This window comes from Mustela lutreola, chromosome 10, assembly GCF_030435805.1.
Source record: "Mustela lutreola isolate mMusLut2 chromosome 10, mMusLut2.pri, whole genome shotgun sequence".
NCBI classification, from domain to species: Eukaryota; Metazoa; Chordata; class Mammalia; order Carnivora; family Mustelidae; genus Mustela; species Mustela lutreola.
The window spans coordinates 41888087-41916076 of record NC_081299.1 but is presented as its reverse complement, the minus strand read 5'-3'; the positions used below and the strand labels follow the sequence as shown (position 1 = coordinate 41916076).

At 37.8% G+C, this 27990-nt stretch overlaps 1 protein-coding gene across 13 annotated transcripts in view; it reads left to right on the top strand.

The window, feature by feature from the left end:
- Positions 1–27990, top strand: part of TUT4 (terminal uridylyl transferase 4) — a 133621-nt gene that overhangs the window by 6276 nt on the left and 99355 nt on the right. For all 13 annotated transcript variants that reach the window (XR_009345211.1, XR_009345210.1, XM_059136639.1 and 10 more), the window contains exon 2: positions 26060–26905. Coding sequence is in view for 11 of the 13 variants with exons in the window: in XM_059136639.1 (XP_058992622.1) it covers positions 26152–26905 (754 nt within the window). In the remaining 2 variants the exon portion in view is untranslated. The remainder of the gene's footprint in view (positions 1–26059; positions 26906–27990) is intronic.

Sequence of the window (27990 nt, the reverse complement as noted above, 5' to 3'; positions counted from 1 at the left end):
AACATTCACGTAAAAGTTTTTGTCTGAGGAGTGCCTGGGTAGCTCAGTTGGTTGAGTGTTTGACTCTTGATTTTGGCTTAGGTCATTATCTCAGGATCATGAGATTGAGCCCCACACTGGGCTCTGGTGAGGGTGGAATCTGCTTGGAATTTTTTCTCCCTCTCTCTGCCACCCCTCCCTTCACATGCTCTCTCTCTTTCTCAAAAAAAAAAAAAAAAAAAAAAAGATATATATTTTTTTTGTGGATGTCTGTTTTCATTTCTCTTGGCTATATACCCAGGAGTGAAATTGCTGAGTATTTGGATGCATTTATGTTTAACTTTAAAAATTTTATATTTATTTATTTATATATGGTGGGGAGTGCCACTTGTGAGTGAGTGGGGGAGGGGCAGAGGGAAAGAGGAGAGAATCTCAGGCAGACTCCATGCTGAGCTTGGAGCCTTAGACCCTGAGATCATTATGTGAGCTGAAACCAAGAGTCAGCTAAGAATTGGACACTTAACCCATTTTATGTTTAACTTTATGAGTATCTGCCAAACTATTGTCCCAAGAGGCTGCACCATTTTGTATTCCCACTAACAGAGTATGAGAATTCTATTTTCTCCACATCCTCACCAACACTTATTTTTTTTTTTTTTTTTTTTTTTTTTTTTTTTAAAGATTTTATTTATTTATTTGTCAGAGAGAGAGAGGGAGAGAGAGCGAGTACAGGCGGACAGAATGGTAGGCAGAGGGAGAAGCAGGCTCCCTGCTGAGCAAGGAGCCCGATGCGGGACTCGATCCCAGGACGCTGGGATCATGACCTGAGCCGAAGGCAGCTGCTCAACCAACTGAGCCACCCAGGCGTCCCCTCACCAACACTTATTATTGTTCATCTTATTAATTAAAGCCATCCTAGTGGGTGAAGTGGTATTCATTTTGGTTTTGATTTGCATTTCTCAAATAACTCTTGATGTTGAGCATCTGTTCTTGTGCCTTTTGGCCACTTGTATATTTTATTTGGAGAACTGTCTATTCACATTCTTTGTTCATTTATTTATTTCTAGAGATTAAAGGTTTTTTAAAAGATTTCATTTATTTGTCAGAGAGAGAGCTAGCGAGCAGGGGTAGCAGCAGGCAGAGGGAGAAACAGGCTCCCTGCTGAGCAAGAAGGCAGATGCTTAACCTACTGAGTCACCCAGGTGTCCCTGTTTTTAAAGATTTTATTAATTTATTTGAGAGAGGCACAGAGAGAGAGAGGGAGAGAGAGCCCGTGTGGGACCTCACAAGAGTGGGGTGGGGGAGGGGCAAAAGAAGAGGGGGGGGGCAGAAGAAAAGGGAAAAGCCTGCTCACTGCTGAGGGTCTGATCCCAGGACCCAAGCTGAAGGCAGATGCTTAACCTACTGAGCCACCCAGGTGCCCCTCCTTTGCCCATGTAAAAAAATTAGGTTATTTATTTATTTTATAATTTTTGAATCTTAAGAATTCTTTATATATTCTGGATACTGGACTCTTACCAGATACATGGTTTGCAAAAATGTTCTCCCATTTTCTTAAAAAAATTTTTTTTTTTTAAGATTTTATTCATCGGGACGCCTGGGTGGCTCAGTTGGTTAAGCAGCTGCCTTCGGCTCGGGTCATGATCCCGGCATCCTGGGATCGAGTCCCACATCGGGCTCCTTGCTCAGCAGGGAGCCTGCTTCTCCCTCTGCCTCTGCCTGCCATTCTGTCTGCCTGTGCTCGCTCTCTCCCCCTCTCTCTCTCTGATAAATAAATAAAATCTTTAAAAAAAAAAAAAAAAGATTTTATTCATCATTTTGAGAGAGAGCGAGTGCGCATGTGCATGCCCGTGTGTAAAAGCAGGGGGGAAGGGCAGAGGGAGAGAGAAGGTTTCCTGCTCAGCAAGGAGCCAGATCGAGGGTTCCATTCCAGGACCCTGGGATCATGACCTGAACTAAGGGCAGACGCTTAACCAGTTGAGCCACTTGGACACTCTCTTTTTAAAAATTTAAAAAATTGTGGTAAAATATACCTAACATAAAATTTATCATTTTAAGCTATTTTTATGCATACCTTCAGTGATATTAGGGCATTTAGATTGTTGTGCAACCATCACCACTGTCCATCCCCTGAACTTTTTCATTTTGCACAAACCAAAAACTCTGTACCTTTTAAGCAATAGCTCCTTAGCAAATACCATTCTATATCCTGTCACAATGAATTTGACTACTCTGTGTAGAGTTGTGCAGTATTTGTCCTTTTGTGACTGAAATTTAACTTAGCACAGTGTCTTCAAGGTTGTAGCTTGTATTAGAATTTCCTTTCTTTATGGGGCGCCTGGGTGGCTTAGTGGGTTAAAGCCTCTGCCTTCAGCTCGGGTGGTGATCCCAGGGTCCCAGGGTCCGGGGATCAAGCCCCGCATGGGGCTCTTTGCTCAGTGGGGAGCCTGCTTCCTCCTCTCTCTGCCTGCTTCTCTGCCTGCTTATGATCTCTGTCTATCAAATAAATAAATAAAATCTTAAAAAAATTTTTCCTTTCTTTTTAAGGCTGAACAATATTATTCTCTTGTGTATATATATCTTTTATATACTACATTTTGTTTGTTCATCTGTTGGTCAGACTTTGGTTGCTTCCATCTTTTGGCTGTTATGAGTAATACTGCTGTGCACAAGGGCATACAAATAACTGTTTGAGTTTCTGCTTTTTAGCTCTTTGGATGTATAACCAGAATTGGAATTGCTGGATCATATAGTAAATTTACATTTAATTTTTGGAGGATTTGCCATATTTGTTTGTTTTTCATTTTCACTTTTTTTTTTTTTTAAAGATTTTATTTATTTGTCTGAGAGAGCATAAGCGGGGAGGGGCAGGCAGAGGGAGAAGCAGGTTCTCTGCTGAGCAAGGAGCCAGATGTAAGACTTGATCCCAGGAGCCTGGGATCATGACTTTAGCAGAAGGCAGATGCTTAACCGACTGAGCCATCCAGGCATCCTGGTTTTTTTTCATTTTTTTCATTTTCAGTTAAGTTTTCAGTTTTGATAAAGTTTGATTTATGTATTTTTCCTTTGATTGCTTGTGCTTTGGGAGTCATACCTAAGAAATTATGGCCTAATCCATGATTATAAAAATTTATACCTCTATTTTCTTACAACAGTTTTATAGTTTTAGCTTTTGCATTTAGATCGTTGATCCATTTTGAGTTAATTTTTGTATGTGGTGCGAGGTAGAAGTCCAGCTTTCTTCTTTTTTAAAAAAATTTTAAAAAATATTTTCTTTCTTCTTTCTTTCTTTCTTTCTTTTTTTTTTTTTTTTTTATAAGATTTCATTTATTTGTTTGACAGAGAGAAAGAGAGATCACAAGTAGGCAGAGCATCAGGCAGACAGAGGGGGAAGCAGGCTCCCTACTGAGCAGAGAGCCAGATACAGGGCTGAATTCCAGGACCCTGAGACTGTGACCTGAGCCAAAGACAGAGGCTTAACCCACTGAGCCACCCAGGTGCCCCCAGGTTTATTCTTTTACATGAGGCTGTCTAGTTGTTCCACCATTAATTGATAAGACTGGTCTTTCTCTTGTTGAATGGTCTTGGCATCCTTGTTGAAAATCAGTTGATCATAAATGTCTGTGTTTATTTGTGGATTCTCAATTGTTTCTGGATACTGATTTGATCTATATGTGTATTCTAGCGCCAGTACCACCCAGTCTTGATTACTGTAGCTTTGTATAAAGTTTTGAATTCTGGAAGTGTGAGCCCTCCAACTTTGTTCTTTTTCAAGATTTTTTGGCTCGGTAGAGTTCCTTGCAATTTGATATGAATTTTAGGATCAGCTTGTCAATTTCTGCAAAAAAGAAAAAGAGTTGAGTTTTGAAAGGAATTGTGTTGAATCTGGTAATTAAAAGCGGGGACTCTTGTCATCTTAATATTAAGTCTTCCAATCATGAGTATGAGATGTTTTCATTTACTTTTATTTCCATTAAATAGGCCTTTACCTATTTATTTCAACAGTGTTTTGTAGTTTTTAGTGTATAAGCTTTGTACTACTTTTGTTGAATTTATTCCTAAGTATTTTATTCTATTTGATGCTATTGTAAATGGAATTCTTTTCTTTTCTTTTTTTTAAAGATTTATTTATTTATTTATTTGACAGAGATCACAAGTAGGTAGAGAGGCAGGTAGAGAGAGAGAGACAGAGAGAGATAGAGACAGAGAGGAGCAAGCAGGCTCCCTGCTGAGCAGAGAGCGCTATGTGGGGCTTGGTCCCAGGACTCTGGGATCATGACCTGGGCGGAAGGCAGAGGCTTTAACCCATTGAGCCACTCAGGCGCCCCTGGAATTGTTTTCTTAATTTCATTTTTGGATTGTTCATTGCTTGTGTTTAAAATACACCTGACTTTGTATAGTGATTTTGGAGATCAACCTTGCTGGACTCATTTATTAGCTCTGATGGTTTTTTGTGGATTTCTTGGAATTTTCTATATGTAAGATCATGTCATCTGCAAATAGACATAGTTTTACTTCTTCCTTTCTTATCTGGTTATTTTTTATTTCTTTTACTACCTGATTAGTACAGTGTTGACTATAAGTGGAGACAATGGACATTCTTGTCTTGTTTCTGCTGTTAGAGGAGAGAACATCTAGTCTTTCACTATTAAGTATGATGTCACCAGTGGGTTTTTCTTAGATGGCCTCAGTAAGATTGAGGCAGTTTCTTTCTGTTCTAGTTCATTGAGTATTTTTATCCTAAGAGTTTGTTAGGTTTTATCAAATGCATTTTTGCATCATTTGAGATGACTGTTGTTTTGTCCTTTATGTTATTAATATAGTATATTACACTGATTAATTTTCATATTAATCATATATATATATGTGTATATATATATATATATGAATATATAATTGAACCAAACTTGCATTCCCAAGAGACATACCACTTGGTGTCCTGGTGTTTAATCCTTTAGTTTGCTAGAATTTTGTTTAAAATTTTTGCATCTATATTCATATAAGATACCAGTCTATAATTCTCTTAGGATGTCTTTGTCTGGTTTTGGTACTAGGGTTATAATGGCCTTATAGAATGAGTTAATAAGTGTATTCTTGTATTTGAAAAATTTCTCGGTTTTATTATCTAATAATATTAGTATCAGTAGCTATAACCCACACAAAAAAAGTTCTTTCGATCTTTAGTAATTTTTTTAAAAGATTTTTCTTTCTTTCTTTCTTTCTTTTTTTTTTTAAGATTTTATTTATTTATTTGTCAGAGAGAGAGGAGTGAGAGCGAGCACAGGCAGAGTGGCAGGCAGAGGCAGAGGGAGAAGCAGGCTCCCTGCCAAGCAAGGAGCCCGATGTGGGCCTCGATCCCAGGACGCTGAAGGCAGCTGTTCAACCAACTGAGCCACCCAGGCGTCCCTCAATCTTCAGTAATTTTTAAGAATATGAACACATCTCAAAAAGTTTGAGAACTGTTGGTTTAGATGAGCAGACCTACCTTGGTGCCTAAACATTGAGCCCCAGATTGGGACATTTGTTTATAGTCCTAAACCAGTCCTGTTTGTGTCACTTTAGGCAACTCATAAACTTAGGGTGCCTCATTAGTGTATAACGTGGAAATACTGGGGCATCTGGATGGCTCAGTTGGTTAAGTCTCTGCTTTCAGCTCAGATCATGATCTCGGGGTCCTGGGATCAAGCCCAGGCTCCCTGCTTTAGCAAGGAACCTGCTTTTCCCTCTCGCTCTGCCTCTCTCTCAAAAAATAAAATAAAATGAAATAAAATCTTTAAAATAGAAGTACTGTAAGACTGTATTAACTTCATAAATGTGTAAAGATAAACAAATGAGCATACTAGACATGTATTAGCTGATGGTGTATCTTCAAAAAATTTTTTTTAAACAAATATTTGTAAGAGCTCTGGATATTTTTGCAGGAACTTGTATCATTATGTGATGGTGTCTTGAATTCTGCCACATAGATTAAAAAAGAAACAAATAAATGTTAGTTTGTCTTTGGAAATTTTATTTAAGTTTTCTGTGATAGTACCAGTTTTTTTTTTTTTTAAATATTTATTTACTTATTTATTTGACAGAGATCACAAGTAGGCAGAGAGAGAGAGGGGAAAGCAGGCTCCCTGCTGAGCAGAGAGCCCAGTGTGGGGCTCGATCCCAGGACCCAGAAACCATGACCTTAGCCGAAGGCAGAGGCTTAACCCACTGAGCCACTCAGGTGCCCTGATAGTATCAGTTTTAAAGCAGTGGTTTTCATTATATAAGAATTACAGTTTCCTTTGGAAGGCATTTTATAGTTACTAGAAACTACTCACAATTATCATCCCTCTTCCTCATTCTTTTTTTCCTCTTTGTTTCTGTTGGGAATTTATATTCTATTTCTCAGATGTATTAAAACAAACAAAAAGATTGAGAACCATTACTCTGTCCTAATCCTGTAAGGGATGTAGCTTAGTTTCCTCACATTTCAAAGCCAGGAAACCAGACCCATATTTTTCTGCATGTTATCTATTTATTCTTCTGTCTTTGTAGTTCCTCTTCCTTTAAGACTGGTGGCCTGCTGCCTATATTTTTTATCTGACTTGGCATTTCAATCTAGGAACCTCTGGGTTATTCTTTTATATTCACTGATACTGGATGTAATTCTTTTTTTTTTTTTTTTTTTTTTTCTGGATGTAATTCTTGACATCATATTGGCAGTTGGACATTGAAGGTCATCTAATACCTTAACTTTACTTTTCCTTAATTTCTGTATTCCAGGGATGCCTGGGTGGCTTGCTCAGTTGGTTAAGCGGCTGCCTTTGGCTGGGATCAGGATACTAGGGTCCTGGGATTGAGTCCCTCATTAGGCTCCTTGCTCAGTGGGGAGCCTACTTCTCCACCTGCCCCTCCCCCAGCGTGTGTGTGTGTGCATGTGCACACGCTTTCTCTTTCTCCTTCTGATGAATGGATAAGATTTTGAAAAAAATTTCTGTATTCCAGTGGTACTCAGTCTACATTCCTTGACGTACCTACTCATATGGTTTAAAAAATGGTTCTGTTTCTGACCAAAATCTCAAAAATATTTATAGGTGTATCTTTCTCATTTCTTTAGTTTTCTGATCTATTCTTAATCTCTATATGTAACATCTTTTTGGCTTTATCCCCCCCCCCCCCCCCATACCATTACTGTTTTTTACCCTTACTCTTTTGAAATAGTCATTCTATCAGTCCCTTACCCCGTATGAATTAAAATATTTGCTAATTGTATAAGTTAGTAGACTGGTATTTTATATATCTAGTTTGGTCCTTAACATAGCTTGCCAGGATTTTAGATTTCTTTCTGTTACTCACATTTGCTATTGTTTTACTCCTGTCTTAAGCCCTCTACTGCCCTCTGCTTTTCTCGCTTAGTGCTGCCTTTTCTTTTCTAGAACAGTGTTAAAGTGTTTCTTCATGGTTCTTTGAGATGATAGGTGGTCCTGGCAAAAGAGGCTTCTTTAGTCAAATAAATCTGGGATATGTTGTAAATTATCTCTCTCTTGGAGATTTGCAGTTCTTATTAGCATATTGAAGAGTCTGAAAGTTTCTTCTGGAGAAATTAAATAAAATTAATAATAAATAAATTTATTCATTTATTTTAATTTAATGATTTTTATTTATTCATTAGAGAGAGAGAGTGAGAGAGAGCGCACACAAGCAGGGGAGAGGCAGAGGCAGAAGGAGAGGGAGAGGAGAAGACGACTTTCTGCTGAGCTGGGAGCTGGACGTGGGGCTTGATCCCAGGACGTAGAGATCATGACCTGAGCTAAGGCAGACACTTAAACATCTGAGCCACATGGCACCCCTCATTAAACTTTAACACAGACGTTCCCCCTTCCCAACTCTACTTAAACTGCTTGTTATAAGGCCCTAAGTAAGTTAGTGGTTTTTACTACTATTGATAATTACTATTGCTTACCTTACTGACTTGTCTCATTTTCCTCTCCACCCTCTTACTGTCCTGAAATTAATCTAAAGCCGAAATTGTGCCAATCTTCTGCTTATAAATCTAGGCCTTCTTTTTGCTTAAAGTATAAAGTTGACTTGGTATGTAAATGTGTGTACCAGTTTACATTCTCAGTTCCTCTCCTGTGTTCACCATTGTGTATGCTATTTTATGATCCTAAAAAGGTTGTCAAATTTTATAAATACATTTTGTTTACTATATACAAATCTTATTAGGTCTTTCCCTTCTCACTCTCTCTTCTAAGCGGGAAATTTTTAGCCCAACAATTATTTCCACGATAAAGTCTTTTCCAAGGCTCTTTCCACAGGGTTTCCATAACACGTGTCACATAATAATACTGTCATTATTTGTTTATATGATGGTCTCCCCTTTTACACATGACCCATTATTTATCATTATATCTTCAGCTTTTAACCTAGCACTTTATATGTGAATGTTGACAAATAATCTTTGTTAAAATGAATTCCAGGTGTATAATTATTTACCTGAACAAATGCAGGCCCAGCTACATAATTTGCAGGATGAAGTACAAAATGAAGATATAAGGACCTTGCTCAAAAAGTAGGGAAGAAGTGCCATTAAAGTTAGTAAAATATAAAGCTTTTTCCTTTCTTCTGTGATCTTTTTCTCAACATTATGGTGATCTACATTTACTTTTATTATTTTATGAGCAGGGAGCCCAATGCGGGGCTCCATCCCAGGACCCTGGGATCATGACCCAAGCGGAAGGCTGTCGCCCAATGACTGAGCCACCCACGCTTTTATTATTTTAATTTATTTTTAATTTACTTTTAAGTGTCATTCTAAATATAAAAATTAAAAACATTTTACTTTTAAAAAAGATTTATTTGAGACCTATGTGCGCTTAAGAATGACAAAAAGAGCTTGTATGCATGGGAGTGCACGCAGGGAGAGGGAGAGGGACAGTCTCCCGGCCGAGCAGGGAGCCCTATGCAGCCCTTCATCAGAGGATCCTGGTATTATGACCTGAGCCCTGAGCCCAAATCAGACACTTAAATGACTGAGCCACCCAGGCACCCCTAGTACAATTAAAAATTTTAAGTTCAGTATAAATTTTACTGTTCATCCTTATATTGTTCAGTGTCACCTCTAAGTGCATATATAAAAGTGTTTAACTCTTACGTGGAATTGCTGGTATTTCATAGCTTGTACTTGTACACTGTATACTTATATATTTAATTTTACTTTTTACCAGGGAAAAACACTGCACAGTACTTACTGAGCTATTTTTATTTCGCTCTTTTTTTTTTTTTTTTTTTTTTTTTTAAAGATTCTATTTATTTGACAGAGGACATACAAGCAGGGGGAGTGATAGGGAGAGGGAGAAGCAGGCTTCTCACTCAGCAGGATGCCTGATGTGGGCTTGGACTAAGCTAAAGGCAGACACTTAACCAACTGAGCCACTCGGGCACCCTTATTTTACTTTTATTATTACTTTTTAAGATTTTATTCATCTCTTTGAGAGAGGAAGAGATATGAGAAAGAGCAGGAGTGGGGAGGAGAGGGAGAAGCAGGGAGCCTGATGCAGGGCTCAATCCCAGGACCCCGGGATCATGACCTGAGCCAAAGGCATCAGATGCTTAACTGTCTGAGCTACCCAGGTGCCCCCCATTTCACTTCTTATACTTACACATTCCACCAGCACCCTCTACCTTCTTTTTTTAAGTTTTATTTAAGTAATTTCTACACTTAGTGTTGTGGGGCTTGAACTCATGAGTCTGACAAGAATCCCATACTCTTCCAGTTGAGCCAGCCAGGCACCCAACATGTTCTGCCTTTGACTTTGGCAGTACTGAAAGGAAAAGGAACTGTGGCTTGTTCTGTCTTGCCCTTTCCTTCTGTGTCATCAGTTTTAGCATACAGGGTTAGTTAATACAGGGAAGTAACATGAAAAAGAAAAGATATAATAGGGTTTGTTTTGTTTTTTTTGGGTTTTTTTTGGGGGGGGGGTCACATTTCTTAGAATACCATTGCCTTTCTTCTGTGTTTGAAGCAAGGTATAGTTAAGGTAAAAAATGTGGCTTCTTGGTTTGCTTGGTTGTAGACAACATGCTTATCTTATACTCACTTTGAGTCCTGCTGAACTACATATAGTGGCTCCACTGGAATTCTGTGCTTATGGGGCATCAAAGCTGAATAAAAAACGAGGTGGAAAGGAATGTCAGACATGCATTTTCCATGTATTTCCTCTGCTCCCATCAGACTACAAAACGCAGGGCCACCTGGGTGCCTCAGTCAGTTAGGCATCTGCCTTCAGCTAGAATTGTGATCTCAGGGTCCTGAGACGGAGCCCTGTGTGAGCTCCCTGCTAGGTGGGGAGTCTGTTTCTCCTCTCCCTTTATTCCTCCCTGCAACTTGTGCTTGTGTGCATTCTTTTTCTCAAACAAATAAATAGAATCTTAAAAAGAAAAACATTAGAAAACACAAATTCATAGCTAAGATTAAAAATTTTAAGTTGATGACAGCACTTTTTTTTTTTTTTTTTTCAATGAGAAAGAGATCACAAGTAGGCCGAGAGGCAGGTGGAGACGGGGAAGCGGGCTCCCTGCTGAGCATAGAGCCTGATGTGGGACCCCATCCCAGGAGCCTGAGATCATGACCCGAGCCAGAGGCAGAGGCCCAACCCACTGAGCCATCCAGGTGCCCCTCAAAGATTTTATTTTTATTTAGTTGAGAGAAAGCAAGATAGAGAGAGAGAGCAGGAGCAGAGGAAGAGGCAGAGGGAGAGAGAGAAGCAGGCTTCCTGTTGAGTAGGGAGCTGGATGTGGGACTTGATGCCAGGACCTTGCGATGAGGACCTGAGCCCTGACTGAGCCACCCAGGTGTCTTGCATAAGGATTTCATACTGTCCATATCCATACCAACATTTGGTATTTTCTGCTTTTTTGATAATCCTAGTGTGTATGAAGTGGTGTTTTATTATAGTTTTGATTTACATTTTCCTGGTGACTAATGATGTTGAGCATCTTTTCATGCACTTATTGACCATTTATTTATCTTTGGAGTAATGTCTATTCATGTCTCTTGCCCATTTGTTAAGTGGGTTTTTCTTTTTGTTGATAAGTTGTAGGAATCTCTATATTCTGGATAGACCCTTATCAAAGATATGATGTACAGATTTTTTTCTCCCATTTTGTTGGTTATTTTTTCACTTTTTGGGTAGTGTCCTTGCTGAACAGATGTTTTGATTTTTTTGTTGAGATGTAATTAACATATAGCATATTAGTTTCAGGTGTACAACACAATGATTTGATATTTGTATATATTGTGAAATGATTACCACAATAAGTCTAGTTGACATCCATCACCACATAGGTACAAATTATTTTTTCTTGTGATGAGAACTTTCAAGATTTACTCTCTCAGCGACTTTCAAATGTACAATACAGTATTATTAGCTGTAGTCACAATGCTGTACATTATATCCCCAGAACTCATTTTTTTAAATAATTGTAATCTTGTACCTTTTGACCACTTTGACCTATTTTGCCCACTTCCTTCTTCCCAGCCCCAGTCTCTGGCACTACCAATCTGTTCTATATATCTATGAGTTTATTTTGTTTGTTTTAGGGTTTACATATAAGTGAGATCATACAGTATTTTTCTCTATCTATCTGTCTCCCTTAGCATAATACCCTCAGGGTCCATGCAAGTTGTCATAAATGGTAAGGTTTTCTGCTTTTTTTTTTTATGGCTGAATAATATTGCATTGTATATACACACCACATTTTTTTTATCCTTGCATGGACACAGGTTGCTTCCATATCTTGGCTGTTGTAAATGACACTACAGTTAACATGGGGGTGCAGATATCTTTTTGAGTTATCTTTTCTTTTTTTAAAAGATTTTATTTATTTATTTGACAGAGACTACAAGTAGGCAGAGAGGCAGGCAGAGAGAGAGAAGGGGAAGCAGGCTCCCTGCCGAGCAGAGGGCCTGATGGGGGGCTTGATCCTAATCGTGACCTGAGCCGCAGTCAGAGGCTTTAACCCACTGAGTCACCCAGGCGCCCCCATATCTTGTTTCCTTTGACTAAATGCCCAGAATGAGAATCGCTGGATTATTTCGTAGTTCTTTTTAAGTTTTTGAGTATGGCTACACTGTTTTACACTATGGCTGTACCAGTTTAACATTACCACCATTAGTGCACAGGGATTTTTTTTTCTCTACATCCTTGCTGGTACTTGTTATATTTTTTTGATAATAGCCATTCTGACAGGTGTGAGTTGATATCTCATCGTAGTTTGGATTTACATTTTTCTGATGTTTGGTGTTGTTGAACATCTTTTCATGTCCTGTTGGTGGTTTGTATGTCTTCTTTGGAAAATGTCTGTTTACATCCTCTGCCCATTTTATTTTTTTTTATTTTATTTATTTATTTATTTTTTAAAGATTTTATTTATTTATTTGACAGACAGAGATCACAAGTAGGTAGAGAGGCAGGCAGAGAGAGAGAGAGAGGAGGAAGCAGGCTCCCTGCTGAGCAGAGAGCCCGATGCGGGACTCTATCCCAGGACCCTGAGATCATGACCTGAGCTGAAGGCAGAGGCTTAACCCACTGAGCCACCCAGGTGCCCTCCTCTGCCCATTTTAAAATCTGATTGTGTTCTGTTAACCTCTTGAGTTCTGTGAGTTCTTCGTATATTTTGGGTATTAACCCCTTGTCAGATATGTGATTTGCATCTTTTTTCTCCTACTTTGTAGATAGCATTTTTATTTGGCTATGCAGAAACTTTTTTAGTTTTTTTTTAAAGATTTATCAATTTTATTTATTTATTTATTTATTTAAAGATTTTATTTATTTATTTGACAGAGATCACAAGTAGGCACAGAGGCAGGCAGAGGGAGAGGAGGAAGCAGACTCTCCACTGAGCAGAGAGCCTGACGTGTGGCTCGATCCCAGGATCCTGGGATCATGACCTGAGCCAAAGGTAGAGGCTTAGCCCACTGAGCCACCCAGGTGCCCCTATCTATTTATTTTAGAGAGAGTTCATACGTGGGTGGATAGGGGAGGAGGGAGAGCATTTCAAGTAGTCTCCCTGCTGAGCCCAACCCAGGGTTCAGTCTCACAACTCTTGAGATCATGACCGGAGCTGTACCTAACTGACTGAGCCACCTTTTTATTTATTTTTTATTTTATTTTATTTAAAAATTTTATCTTTTTAAGAGAGGGGTGCCCCTCTTGTCTATTTTTAATATTATACTTATGAAGCTGATGCCAGATCTAAGGTTGTGAAGACTTACCAGTTTTTATAGTATGTGTGTGTCTGTGTGTGTGTGTTTGTAAGTTAAAATATAAGGTAGGGTGCCTGGCTGGCTCAGTTGGTAGAGCATGTGACTCTTGATCTGGTGGTTGTGTTTCAGCCCCACACTGGGAGTAGAGATTACTTTAAAAAAAAAAATACAAGGTGTAGTTTTTAATGTAATTTAAAAATTTACATCTTTGGAACCTTTAAAAAAAAAAAGATTTATTTATTTATTTATTTATTTAATTTTAGAGTGAGAGTGAGAAAAAGTGAACTTTTTAAAAAGATTTATTTATTTGTCTGTCTGTTTTAGAGTGAGAGTGAGAAAGATTGCATGAGAGAGAGCATGAGGAGGGGGAGGGACAGAGCCAGAGGGAGAGGGACGGAGCCTCGTGTGGGCCAAATCCCATGACCCCATTCAGAACCAAGAGTTGGGCACTTAACTAACTGAGCCACCGAGGTGCCCCTTTTGTTTGTTTTTATGTTTTCTACTGTTTTTTTTTTTTCTTTTCTTTCTTTCTTTCTTTCTTTCTTTCTTTTTTTTTTTTTTTTTTTGAAAGATTTATTTGAGAGAGAGTGTGTGGATGAGAGAGAGTTGGAGCAGGGGAAAGGGAGAGGGAGAAGCAGACCCCCTGCTGAATGGGGAACCTGACTTGGGGCTTGATCCTAGTACACTGGGATCACGATCTGAGCTAAAGGCAGATGCTTAACCGACTGAGCCACCCAGGTGCCCCTATTTCTTTTCTTTTTAAACATTTATTTGAGAGAGAGAGTGTGGGGGATGGAGGGGTAGAGGAAAGGGAGAGAGAGTCTTAAGTACGCTTCTTGCTGAGCACAGGGGCAATGAGGGAAAGGGTTCTTTCTCAGGATTATGAGAGCATAACCTCAGTGAAAACCAAGAGTGGGACATTTAACCGACTGTGCCACCCAGGTGCCCTCATTGTTTATTTCTGAGCATTTAAGTGTGTTTGTATATATATATATATGTTTTCTTCTTCTTTTTTTTTAACATTTTATTTCTAAGTAATCTCTATACTCATTGTGGGGCTCAAGCCCAGTACCCTGAGATCAAGAGGCGCAGACTTGACTGACTGAGCCAATCAAGTGGCCATTTTCTTCTTTCTTATGCAGAGTTACTTACTACATATTCCTATGTGTATTATTATTTTTTTTATTTTACAGTAGGTAGGTCCTTGCTATCACTGCACAGCAGAATAGAGACTTCCTCATTCTGTTTTATATTGTGTAGTAATATATTTTATGTTCTATGCTAGTTTTCCCTATCAGTGTGGTATTGATGGTCATTTGAGTTTTTTGCTCAGTCTTTTGATTTACAATTAGTGCCTTTTTAAAAAAAGATTTTATTTATTTATTAGAGAGAGAAAGAGAAGAGAGGGAGGGCACAAGCAGGGGGGTGGAGCAAAGGGATTTCCTGCTGAGCAGGGAGCCTGATGCTGGATCCCAGGACCCTGAGATCATGACCTGAACTAAAGGCAGACACTTAACTGACTGAGCCATCCAGGCACCCTCACTTAGTGCTTTAATAAATTATACAATATACTAATTATAATTATAAGTCTTATAGTTATTATAAGTTATAATAAGTCTGATGTGATCTATTTTGAGTAAATATTTGTAACTAGTGTAAGGTCAGGGTCCAACTTCATTTCTTTGAATGTAGGTATGTTTTTTACTAGCACATTTGTTGAAAAAACTGTCCTTTCCCTGTTGAATACTCTTAGCATCATTGTCAGATCAGTTGACCCCATAAGTGAGGGTTTATTTCTGGACTCTGTTGTATTCTCCTAATCTATGTCTTTTCTATGCCAGTATGGTACTGTTTGATTACTGTAGTGTTGTAGTAAGTTTTGAAATCAGGAAGTATGAGTCCTCCAACTTTTTTTCTTCCTTTCCTAGGTTGTTTTGGCTCTTCAGAGTTTCTTGAAATTCCATATGAATTTTAGGATGAGTTTTTCTATTTCTGCAAAAAATGCCATTGGGATTTTGGTAATGATTGCACTAAATCTGTAGATCACTTTGCATAGTATTGGCATTTTAACAATATTGTTAATAATATAAGTTATTGGTGATAAGTAAAGGAAATGAATGGGTAAGTACATAGTGGGCTGCACATCATGAATTCTGCCCAGTCTCCAGCTTTTCGCAATTCTGGGGAAAAAAGCCTAATCCATTCTTGGGATTTTTGAGCTTAATAACAATAAGCAAGGAATGGAGTGCTTAATCTTTTTAAGTGAAGGTGGAACATTGTAAGAGATGTGTCTTTCAGTTTTCCACTCCTTGGGGCTCTAAGTCACAGCAACTTAAATACTTCCTGATTTCTAGCCTCACAGTGTAGAATGCAAGGAAGAAGTAGACAGGGAAAATAGATCGGAAGGAATCCTTGAACTTGAGATACTGTACCATTTGTTTAAGTCTAATCTTTTTCAGTATTGTTTTGTAGTTTGGTGTGTGGAATTTTTTTGCTTCCTTAGTTCAGTGTATTTTTTTTTTTTTTTTAAAGATTTATTTATTTATTTATTTGACAGAGAGAGATCACAAGTAGACAGAGAGGCAGGCAGAGAGAGAGAGAGGAGGAAGCAGGCTCCCCGCCAAGCAGAGAGCCCGATGCGGGACTCCATCCCAGGACCCTGAGATCATGACCTGAGTCGAAGGCAGCGGCTTTACCCACTGAACCACCCAGACGCCCCAGTTCAGTGTATTCTTAATTATTCTTTTTGATGCTAAAGTAAATGGAATTATTTTCTTAACTTCATAGACATGTTAATTTCGTAGATCATTGTGTTGATTCTGTATTCTGCAATTTGCTGACTTAGTTTTTTACTACTGTTTTGGTGCATTGTGTGTGTTGTGTGTGTATGTGTGTGCGCATGTGTACTTTTAAGGGTTTTCTTACATATAAGATCATGTCATCTGCAAAAGATAATTTTATTTTTTCCATTCCCATTTGGTTGCCTTTTTTTCTTTTACTTGCCTAATTGCTGTAGCTGTAACTTCCAATAGATCTATGTGAAATAGAAGTGGAAAAAGTAGACATCCTTGTCTTATTCCTGATTGTAGAGGAACAGTTTCAGTCTTTAACTATTGTGTGTGATGTTAGCTGTGTCTTTGTTTTGTATGATGGCTTTTATCATGATGAGGAAGTTCCTTGCTATTACAAGTTTATTGAAAAAAAATTTTTTTTTCCCCAAGAAAGGCTGGTGGATTTTTTTCAAATGCTTTTTGTTGCATCATTCAAGCTGATTATGTTTTCCTTTTCCTTCAGTCTGTTAATATGGTATGTTACATTGATTTTTGTTTGTTGAACCATTCTTGCATTCTAGAGATGAATCTCACTTGGTTGTGCTATATAACTCTTAATATGCCGCTCATGTTACTGAATTTCTTTTCCTTTAGTGCCCATGGTTCTTGGTCATGCTGCTTTGAAGAATGAAGAGGTAGACCAGACAAAGAGTGGTGGGCAGCAAAGCAAACATTATTGAGTAATAGTACAAAGCTCCTGAAGAGGAGGGGACCCCGGAGGGTTGCCACCAGTTTCCAAGTCTAGTGGTTTTTATGGGCTTGTTGGCAGGCTCTTTTAATCTGATTAACCTTCCGTGCATCTGTCACCCTATCAGGTTTTTATCATATAACTATTAGGTGGGTAAGGGTAGAGGCTCCTTTTAGGGTGATATTTAAAGGTGGTGTCCTGTTAGGGTGGAGTTCCCTTGTTCCTGCTTGCCTTCTTCCAACTATCTTTCATTACTTGGTTTGCTGGTATTTTGTTGATGATTGTTTGAATATATGTTCATATATTAGGGTAATGCTGGCCTCAGAGAATGAGTTAGGAAGTGCCCTCCATTTTTATTTTTTTGGGGAAGAGTTTGAGAAGGATTGGTGTTAATTCTTTACATATTTAGTAGACTTCACCAGTATAGTCTTTTGGTTTCTGGGCTTTTTGTTGTTGGTGGTAGGTTTTTGATTACTGATTTAATCTACTTCTTTGTTGTAAGTGTATTTGGATTTTTTATTTGTTCTTGACTCTGTTTTGATAGCTTGTATGTACAATTTGACCATTCTATCTAGGTTATTCAATTTGTTGGTAAACAGTTGTTTATTATATTCTTTTATAATCCTTATTTTTTAATTTAAAAAAATTTTTAAATGATTTTATTTATTTGAGAGAAAGGGAGAGCATGAGCAGGCGAAGGGACAGAAAGAGAGGGAAGAGCAGACTCCATGCTGAGCAGGGGGTCTGATGTGGGGGTTGATCTCAGGACCGTGGGATCATGACCTAAGCTTGAGGCAGATGCTTAACTGACTTAGCTACCCAGGCACCCTATAATCCTTATTTTTAAAAAATATGTGAAATATCCCTCTTATATCCATTTTTAGAAAATGTGATAAAATGTACATTGTTTTTATTTGTCTCAAGGTATTTTCTAATTTCCCTTGTGATTTCTTCTTTGACCCATTGGTTGATTTGAGTGCATTAAGTTTTCCATATTTGTGAAATTTCCAGTTTTTGTATTGATTTGGTATCTAATTTCATTCTCTTGTGGTAAGAAAAGATACTTTGTATGATTTTAGTCTTTTTAGACTAAATCTAAGACTAAACAGAATGGTCTGTTCTGGAGAATGTTCTATGTGCAGTAGAGAAGAATGTGTCCTGTTGATGCTGGGTAGAGACTTCTGAGTATGTTAGGTCTAATTGGTTTAAGATTGTTGAAACCTTCTATTTTCTTACTGATTTTCTGTCTGGTTTCTCTATTATTGAAAGTAGGATATTAAGTTCCCTATTATTATTATTTTTTAATTTTTTATTTATTTATTTGAGAGGGGGGAGAAGCAGAGGCAGATGGAGAAATAGGCTCCCCACTGAGCAGAGAGCCCAATGTGGGGCTTGATCCCAGGACCCTGAAATCATGACCTGAGCCTAAGGCAGATGCTTAACTAACTAAGCCACCCAGGCATCCCTGGATTGAACTTCTTATCAATATATAATGTTCTCTTTAGTCTTAAAATGTATTTTGTCTAACAATCATATGACCACCCAGCTCTCTTTGTAGTACTATTTGTATGGAATACCTTTTTCCATCCTTGTACCTTTTTTTTTTTTTCCTTTTGCCAGGGACTGAGAAGGGCAAAGGGAGGGGAAGAGAATCTTAAGCAGGCTCCATGTCCAGTATGGAGCCTATGCCAGGCTCAATCTCATAACCCTGAGATTATGACCTGGGCCAAAATCAAAAGTCAAGGATTCAACTGCCTGAACTGCCTGGGGACCCTTGATTGATTTGCATGTTTCTGATGGGAAATCATCTGTTAAATCTTACTGTGAATACTTTGTATACGAGAAGTTGCTTCTGTCTTGCTGATTTCAAAATTCTCTCTTTGGTTTTCAAAGTTGAATAATAAGTTGATAAAAATCTTGGTGTGGATTTCTTTAAGTTTATTCTGCTTGGAGTTCATTGAACTTTTTGGATGTGTATAATTGTATCTTTCATCTGATTAGGCAAGTTTTCGGCTATTATTTCTTCAAATATTTTTCTGTCTCCATTTTTCTCTTTTACTCTTCCCTATGTGTATGTTAGTGTCCTTGATAGAGAAGAAAACAAATAAGAAACTCAGGAAACTACAAGAAGCAGAAAAAAATTTTAAGCAAAACTATTAGTGTTCAGATATAAGAGATGATAGTCATGAGACAAGAACACGAGTGCTGTAGGAAGTAATAATCAGAGAGTTAAAGTGTTTTTAGAAATGAAAATATGGTATACCTCCTGTGCTTCTCTCCTCCAAATGTAGAAGAGTTGGAAGATAAAGGTGAGGAAATCACTCAGGAAAGAAAATAAAGGTGGAAAATTGATAAAAGAGGTAAGATAACTGGAGAATCAATGCAGGAGGCATAAGGTCCAATGAATAGGAACTAAAGAAAAAGAGAAAATGAAAGGGAGGAAATGATAGAAGACATAATACAAGAAAAAATTTTCAGGAGTGGGGGGACTTGAGGTAGAGATTAAAAGAGCCAACTGAATACCAAGAAAAATGAAGAAATATCTGCTCTAGGGCTTATCACTTAGAAATTACAGAACACTGAGGGAAGCCTGGTGGTTCAGTTGGTTAAGTGTATGACTCTTGATCTTAGGGTTGTGAGATCAAGCCCTGCATCTGGCTCTGTGGTCAGTGGGGAGTATGCTTGAGGTTCTCTACTTTCTCTGTTCTCCTCTGCTCACATGTGTTGTCTCTCTCAAATAAATAAATGAATCTTTAAAAAAGAAAAAGAAATTACAGAATGCTAAAACAAAACAAAACAAAACGCTGAGACAAAGAGAATATCCTAAAAATTCCCATAAGGAAGAAAGCAATTCAGTAAAAAAGATGGAAAATAAGAACGGGATGATTTTCTCAGTACTAACACCACAAACTAGAAATCGTTGAAACAGTACTTGTTGCATTTTGAGTGTATGATTTCTAACCTAGAAGTTTAAACCTAATTAAAATAAGAAGAAAAAAAGATGTTTAAGACATACAAAGTCTTATAAAATTTACTTCCTATTGGGACCTAAGGAACCCAACAATTAGCACTGTTTCCCTTCCTGAATCCTGAACAAACTGGGAAAGACAAAACAAGCATATGGAGATCAGATTATTGTTTTTATTTTAAAGATTTTATATTTATTTGAGAGAGAGCATAAGCTGGAGAAGAGGGAGAGGGAGAAACAGACTCCCTGCTGATCAGGGAGCCTGATGTGGTGCTTGATCCCAGAACTCTGGGATCATGACCCTAGCTGAAGGTAGATGCTTAAACCATTGAGCCACCCAGGCACCCCCAGATTATTTAATTATGGATAAAATTCACCTTGGGGAATGGATTTTTTATTTTCACGTTGTTTGCTAATACTCAGTGCCAGAATTAGACTTACTCAGACACAGGCACAACTTCAGGCTCCATGTGGGGCTTACACGTGTAAATGTTAGAGTATGAATGAGAAAGTGGACTTCTCTTCTCTGTGAACAGCTAGTGAAGAGGAATGAGAGAGAGATACTATGCTTTACCTAATCATTTTCACAAACTCATGGATGAAAGATGTTACTTCATGTATAAAAGATGTTACTTCATGTCATGTGGAAAAGAATGGATGGGGGAAGTGGAGAGAAGTCCAGAGTGTTATGATAATGGATGCCTGTCTATGTAGAATGAAATGCAGAAATTGGGCATAATTTTTTTTTTCACTGCCTTTCATATTTCCTTTCTTATCTACTGGAGGGTGTGCTCCACCAAAAAAAGAGGGAGTAAACTGTGGAAGAAGAATATAGAAGTCAGCTTGAGGGTGGATGAGAATTGGTAGGATAATAGTGAAAGGAAGTTGCAGGCTGACAGCTGTGGTAAAAGACTAGTAATAACCAGCAAGTGCTAGACAAGAGATGTTCAAGGAGAAAACGGCAGTAAAAATAAACATATAGGGGCGCCTGGGTGACTTAGTGGGTTAAAGCCTCTGCCTTCAGCTCAGGTCATGGTCCCGGGGTCCTGAGATCGAGCCCTACATCGGGCTCTCTGCTCTGCAGGGAGCCTACTTCCCTTCCTTTCTCTCTGCCTGCCTCTCTGCCTACTTGTGATCTCTGTCTGACAAATGAATAAGTAAAATCTTAAAAAAAAAAAAAATATATATATATATATATATATAGCTTCCGTGATGTGTGTTTGATCATATTGACAGATTTATGGTTCTGTCAATGAATTATTGATAGGTATGTAAAAAAAAAAACTTAAGAAAAATGAGGCAATGGTTAATTCCAGATAAAACTGTAAAGTATACCAAAGAGAAATATGATTATAAGTATGTATATTAGTTAAGTCAAAATGGCTGGGCTACCATGACAAAGAAATCCATTAATACAGTGCCTTAAAAAATAGTTGTATTTTTTTCTCATATAACAAATGCTAGATGAGTGATCACCTCCTCCAGATGAGTAGTTCTGTGTTGTCACTCAGGGGCCCAAGTTCCACTGATGATGTTGTCCAGCCAAAAGTATGGCCAAGGGTTAGCAGCATTGGCTTTACTTGGGCTTATTAGATATGCAGAATGTCAGTCCTCCAAATTGGAATCAGAATCTGCATTTTGGAACTAACTGATTCTAGTTCTTACGGAAATTCAAGACTCCGTGGGTCTGGATTAGAACATAATTGTTGGCTATATGACTGAAGATGGATGATTTTGAGAATTTTACCCAGTGATAAGAGGAGAGCATGGAGGAGGTAACAACTTGATCTTAAGGACACACCTAACTGTAAGGAAGGTTGGAAAATACAGTCTAGCTATGTGCGTGGGAAAAGGAAAAAATAAATTTTCAGGGGCATATAGAAAGTTTTATAGTATAATATTTGGCTCAGCCATGAATAATACTGTTATATCTTATTAAAATCATCTTCAGGGGATGTGGGTGGGATAGGAACATATGTGTGTGTATAATTCTGTTTGTCTCTAGGGGGAATGTTTGAGACAGCTAAATTCTTTCATAGTAGGAAGTCTGTAGATACTATCTAAAGTGAAAACATATTAAGATCAGTATCAGTTTAAGCATGTAATTTAGAAGTACGGAGATAAACTTCAGAAGAAACTGCTAAAAGAGTTGAAAGCAGTTGCTTCTGAGAAGGAAGGTGGGTAGTTGGTAGACAAATTACTGTTTTGCCTTACAGTACTGTTGACTTTTTGAACTCTGTATATGTATTTGTTTTATGAAAAGTAAATTGGAAAAAAAAAGTTCCTATAGTACAAATAGGAAATAAACATAAAAAGTATTAAGTACTGGGTGCCTGGGTGGCTAAGTTGGTTAAGCATCTGACTCCTAATTTTAGCCCAGGTCATCATCTCAGGGTCATGAGATCAAGCCCCATATGGGGCTCCTCACTCAGCACTGGGTCTGCTTGTTCTTCTCCATCTGCACATTCTCTCTCTAAAATAAATAAATAATTAAAACCTTATTAAAAAAGTATGAAGTATTGAATGCTATGAGAAGGATAAGACTAAAGTTCATAGAAAGAGGCATATTTCTCTGAGCCCAGCTTAGGGGGTAGGAGCCTCCAGGATAGATTAGGAAAGGCTACCTGGAAGAGAGAGATATTTTTCTACTTACATTGTGAATAATATAAGCCATGACGCAATTAAATGTTTTGGATTTGTTTTTAAAGCGAACAAATAATTAATTAAATTAATTTAATTTAATTACAATTAACATAATTTAAATGTTCATTAATCCATTTAATAGGTTCATTGAGTGCCTACTTTAAACTGGGCACTGTGGTAGGTAAACAATGGTAAACAAAATCAGAAATGATTTATCTCTTAAGGTAGATACTTAACTGAGCCATGCAGGTGCCCCTAATTTATTTTTTTTTAAGATTTTAAGATTTTTTTTTTTTAAGATTTAATTTATTTATTTGACAGAGAGAGAGATCACAAGTAGGCAGAGAGGCAGGCAGAGAGAGGGGAAGCAGGCTCCTGCTGAGCAGAGAGCCCGATGCGGGGCTTGATCCCGGGACCCTGAAACCATGACCTGAGCCGAAGGGAGAGGCTTAACCCACTGAGTCACCCAGGTACCCTCCTAATTTTTTTTTTTAGCAGGACAAACTTTTGATGGCTTTCTGTAATCATGCCGTAGAATAGTTTCCCTGTCTGTCTTGTGGAAGGGTAACTTGAGAAGTAACTATTGCTATGATTAGTTTTTCTGTTATTATGCAGCAATTATTTCTAAACTTTCTTACCTAGTTTATCCATACCTCTTTTAAGTCTCAGGCTCCAGAATTTGTAGCCCAGTCTGTTAACTGAGTGATGGATAATTAAAGAAGAGTGTCAGAAACTTCTTGTGAAACAATTCCAGAGGCCCCTGGGTGGCTCAGTCTGTTAAGCATCTGTCTTCTGCCTTTGGCTCAGGTCATGATTTCAGGGTCCTGGGATGGAACCTTGAGTGGGACTCCCTGCTCAGTGGGGAACATAGTTCTCCCTCTCCTTCTCCCTCTGACTCTACCCCACCCCCAACTTGTGCTTGCTTGCTTTCTCTCTCAAATAAATAAAATCTGGGGGTGGGGGGAGAAAATTCCAGTTGCTGCTAAATGCTTCAGATTTTATCAGGAAAAGAAAGATGTGAAGCCATCTGTCTGGAGTGGATATTCTTTTAATTGCTTAGTGATTTTGAATGTTTACTAAGTACCTAGCATTGTGGTAGTAAGGCAGATAGAAGAGGGAAGTGCTGTATATTTGCAGGAGGAACAAAAAACAGGGAACAGAGTGTTATACCTGACAGAAAGTTTGTAGCAATTAAGCAAACTTCTGATAGCTCTGTGATTTCTTGTGATCACAAGTGTTCTGCCAGTGCTTTGCTTAACTGCAACTTAAAAGCACACAAAGACCCCCAGTTAGCCTGAAATCAGACTCTATCTGCACATAGTAGCTAATGTAGAGCATTGAATAATATTATGCAGAATTCCTAGAAATCCCCGCCTGTTCCCTAGAATCCCACATGAGTATTTCATGCCCAAATTATAACCACCCATAAAAATCAGAGCCTCACGTCTACCTAGTGCTACTTAGATCCTCTTTCTGAGTGTGCCCTCACTCCTCCTTCCTTGGAGTGTAAACTTGGACTTTGCAGTAAAGCTTCCCCTGTTATACTTCATTCTGACTTGTCCTTGAATTCTTTCTCACTGCAAAGTCAAGAACCTGCCTCTGGCTTTTGGGTGAGGTCCAGGGCCTGAGAACTCTCTAAGTCTGTAGTAGCCAGTAGGCATTATAAGGATTCAAGGAAGGAAGACATGATTCAAGGAAGGAAGATAAGTCTGTAGTAGTCAGTAGGCATTGTAAGGATTCAAGAAAGGAAGACATGAACTAGAAGTAGGAAGTGGACTGATGTCTTAATGATATAAAAATGAAATGGAATATATGCAAAGTACTGTTGTTTTGGGGATGCCTGGGTGGCACTCAGTTAAGCAATTGCCTTTGTTGGCTCTGGTCCTGTTCCTGGGTCCTGGAATCAAGTCCTGCATTGGGCTACTTGCTCACTGGGGAGCCTGCTTCTCCCTCTGCCTGTTCTATCAGCTCTGCCTGCCAATGCCCCTGCTTGGGCCCGTTCTCTCTCTAACAAATAAATAAATAAAATCTTGAATAAAAAAACCTGTTGTTTTCAGTATTCAAACAACTCTTTAAAGAAATTTGTTAAAAATTCTTTTGTGTTTTCTTGATAATAATTGCTTATATAAGGTTAGAATCTCATTTAGTCCTCATTTGCTGCGTTCTAAAAATGTAACCAGGAACTAGAACATAGGTCCAGCATTTTTATTTAGCTCCACAAGTTTTGCTATGAGTACACTGGGAAGCAGTGAACCTTACTCAAAATCTTACCTCCTTAGAACTTTATTTCTATAAATTACAACTTTTTTGGGAAAAATTTGTACTGTTCTTAGAAATAGCAATTTTGCTATATAAAATTACCACACTTTTTTTTTTTTTAAGTGGCCTCCATGCCCAATGTGGGGCTTGAACTTATGACCCTGAGCTCAAGAGTCACATGCTCTCTACAGACTGAGCCAGCTAGGTGTCCCACCACACTTTTTTTGGTGGAATTAAAAAAAATTTTTTTTTTTAAATCAGAGAGTATAAGCAGGGGGAGTGGCAGGGGAGGGAGAAGCAGACTCCTCCTGGGCAGAGAGCCTGAGATGGAACTTGATATAGGACCCTGTGATCATGATCTGAGCCAAAGGCAGACGCTTAACCAGCTGAGCCACCCAGGTGTCCCATAGGATCCATTTTTATTTTTAAAATTAGGAATTTGCAGCAGTTTCTACAAGAGTTTAGATATAGGTATATATTTGGCAACTGTTTTGACAGTTATGTGAAACATCTTAGAATATTGAAAGCAGTGTATAAATCAAATGAATTAAAATATCCAAAACCAGGAGCAAAAACATTCTAAGTGGTAAGCTTTTTAGCGCTAAGCTCTAAGTGGTAGAGCTTTTTACTAGAAAATAACATTAGTCGTAAAAAATATTAATGGTGAAATTATGGGATGGTTTTGGCTTAATTTTGTTTCTATTTTGGCTTAAATTTTAATTATAATTAAAAATTATAAAATAATTTAGAAATAAGAGCCTAATCAGTTTTTTTTAATAAAGTCTTTTTTTTTCCCCCCAAGATTTTATTTATTTCACAGAGAGAGAGAGAGAGACAGCAAGAGAGGGAATACAAGCAGGGGGAGTGGGAGAGGGAAAAGCAGACTTCCTGCCAAGCAGGGAGCCCAATGTGGGGCTCAATCCCAGGACCCTGGGATCATGACCTGAGCTGAAGGCAGACGCTTATCGACTGAGCCACCCAGGTGACCCCCCCCTTTTTTTTCTAATAAAAGAGAGTATCAGTCTGACTGAATAGTCCTTATACCCCATGTGAGACCCTGAGATCAAGAGTTGCATGCTGAGCCAACTAGGTGCCCCTAGATTGGAGTGTGTTTTCTTTGTTCCATTTTCTTTTATATTAATTGTGGTACATCAATTGCAAGTTTTATTTCCCTTTTAGTTGAAATTCTTACTAAGTAATGTAGAACAAATTTAAAATTCTGTTTTGATGTCATATTGACATAATTACATTAGAACCTACTTTATGACCATTTCGCTGTTATTTACTAATAATTGGGTTTTAACTCCTTTTATGGTTAATGGAGTTTTTAAAGTTTTTATAATTTCTCTAGTTTTGAGGACAAATTTGGAAGTTTTTGAAAGTCTCACCAATTTTTTAAAAATGCCTTTTGCATTTTAAATAACACATTTTTTTTTTTAACCCTATAGTTTGTTTGCCTAATTTGGACTTGAAGCAATCCAGCTATTGGAAATCTGCCATTTTACAGTATCACAATTGGAAGGAAGCAGGTTTTCAAATAATGGAAGACTTTAAGACCTCTAAAAATGAAAATCATGAACCAAAGAAGAATGCTTGGGCTCTTTCTGAAGAAAGCAAAGCAGTTAAAGTTATATCTAATCAAACTTTGAAAGCTAGAAATGATAAATCCATAAAAGAAATTGGGACCAGCTCTCCAAATAAGAACACTATTAAAAAAAATAAGCAAAATGATATTTGTATAGAAAAAACAGAAGTTAAATCATGTAAAGTAGCTGCCAACATAGCAAGCCCTAAAGATTTGGGATTAGTCTTTCGAGATCAAAGTCATTGCAAAACAAAAAAATCACCTAATTCACCGGTGAAAGTAGAAAAGGTACCTGTTTCACAAGCGAAAGCAGAAAAATCACCAAAGTCCCCTAATTCACCAGTGAAAACAGAAAAGACACCCAGCTCACAGGTGACAGCAACAGAAAAGGCACTTAGTTCACAGAGGAAAATGGAAAAAGTACCCAGTTCTCAGATGAAATTGGAAAAGGTCCCTGGTTCACCAGCAGAACCAGAGAAGGCGTCCAGTTTACTGTTGAAGGAAACTATGCGACGTACAGAATTACCACAGATTGGAAAAAAAATTCCAAGCTCTTTTACTTCTTTGGACAAAGTGAATATTGATGTGGACGGAGGAACATCTGCTTTGGAAAACTCACCAGGATCTCAGAAGCAACAAGCATGTACAGATAATACTGGTGATTCTGATGATAGTGCGTCAGGAATTGAAGACATATCGGATGATTTGAGTAAGTACAAATTAGAGTATCCATGGGTCACATTTTTGGAGAGATTTTCCTGTATTAATGTTTTTTAGATTATCCTTACTTTATTTTCAGAAAGCACTTTAATAATAGGGCTTTTTAAGCTAAAAAAGAAACTTTACATTTATTACAATAAGTAAAAAGCCTGTGTAAATAGAAATTAGTGGCTCCTGTAATCTGTATGTACATGTGTATATACGCACATACACACTTTTTAAGTGGTCCTGGTAATATGTGGCTCATTCATTCAACGAACCTGTATGTATTGAGTTCCTTTTATATGCAAAGTATATGTTTGTAGTGGAAAAACAAAAAATACAGCACCAAATCTCAAGGATGCTTCTAGTTAGATGGGGGTGATACACATAAATAAAACAGTAATTTAGTTTAGTGCAAAAAACTTGAGAGAGTGCATAATTTAATTGAGGGATTTAGTCTTTGGTTTGAGAATATGCAGGACATAAATATGAGAATAAGAGTATGACTGAGATTAAATATGACTGGAACAGAATTGGGGGTGAAAGTAGCAAATGATCCAGCTGAAAAGACATACAGTAATTGGAGAACGAAGGACCTTTTAGGACATGATAGACAGTTTGGACTTTATGATGAATGTTTTGAGAAGCCATTGAAGACATTTAAGCAAGGTAGTTCTATGATCACATATATTTATACATGTTTTTAATTGGACTGTAGTGCAGTAAATTCTTTGACAGGAAGCAGAGATTGGTAAGGACACTTGCAATTTACTTTAGACTTCTTGGTGTAAAATTCGTTTTCTTTTAGTGTTTTGATCTTAGCTTTAATTGCTTATAAATGTTGCCTGTCTTTTGAGTACTTAAATCTTGGTTATGTTTAACTTTATGGATTTTTTGGGCAATTTTTTTCCTCATGTTTCTGTGGCTGGGTGAATAGAAGCTTTCCTTGATATATGAATAACAAAAAAAAGATATTTCTAAGTCATTGTTTGTTACACTTTGAGAAACTCTGGTAAAGGGTTTAAAAATAGTTTATTTCTGATGATAATAATTGATAGTATATTAACAGACCACTTTTTTAGCTTTAATAGA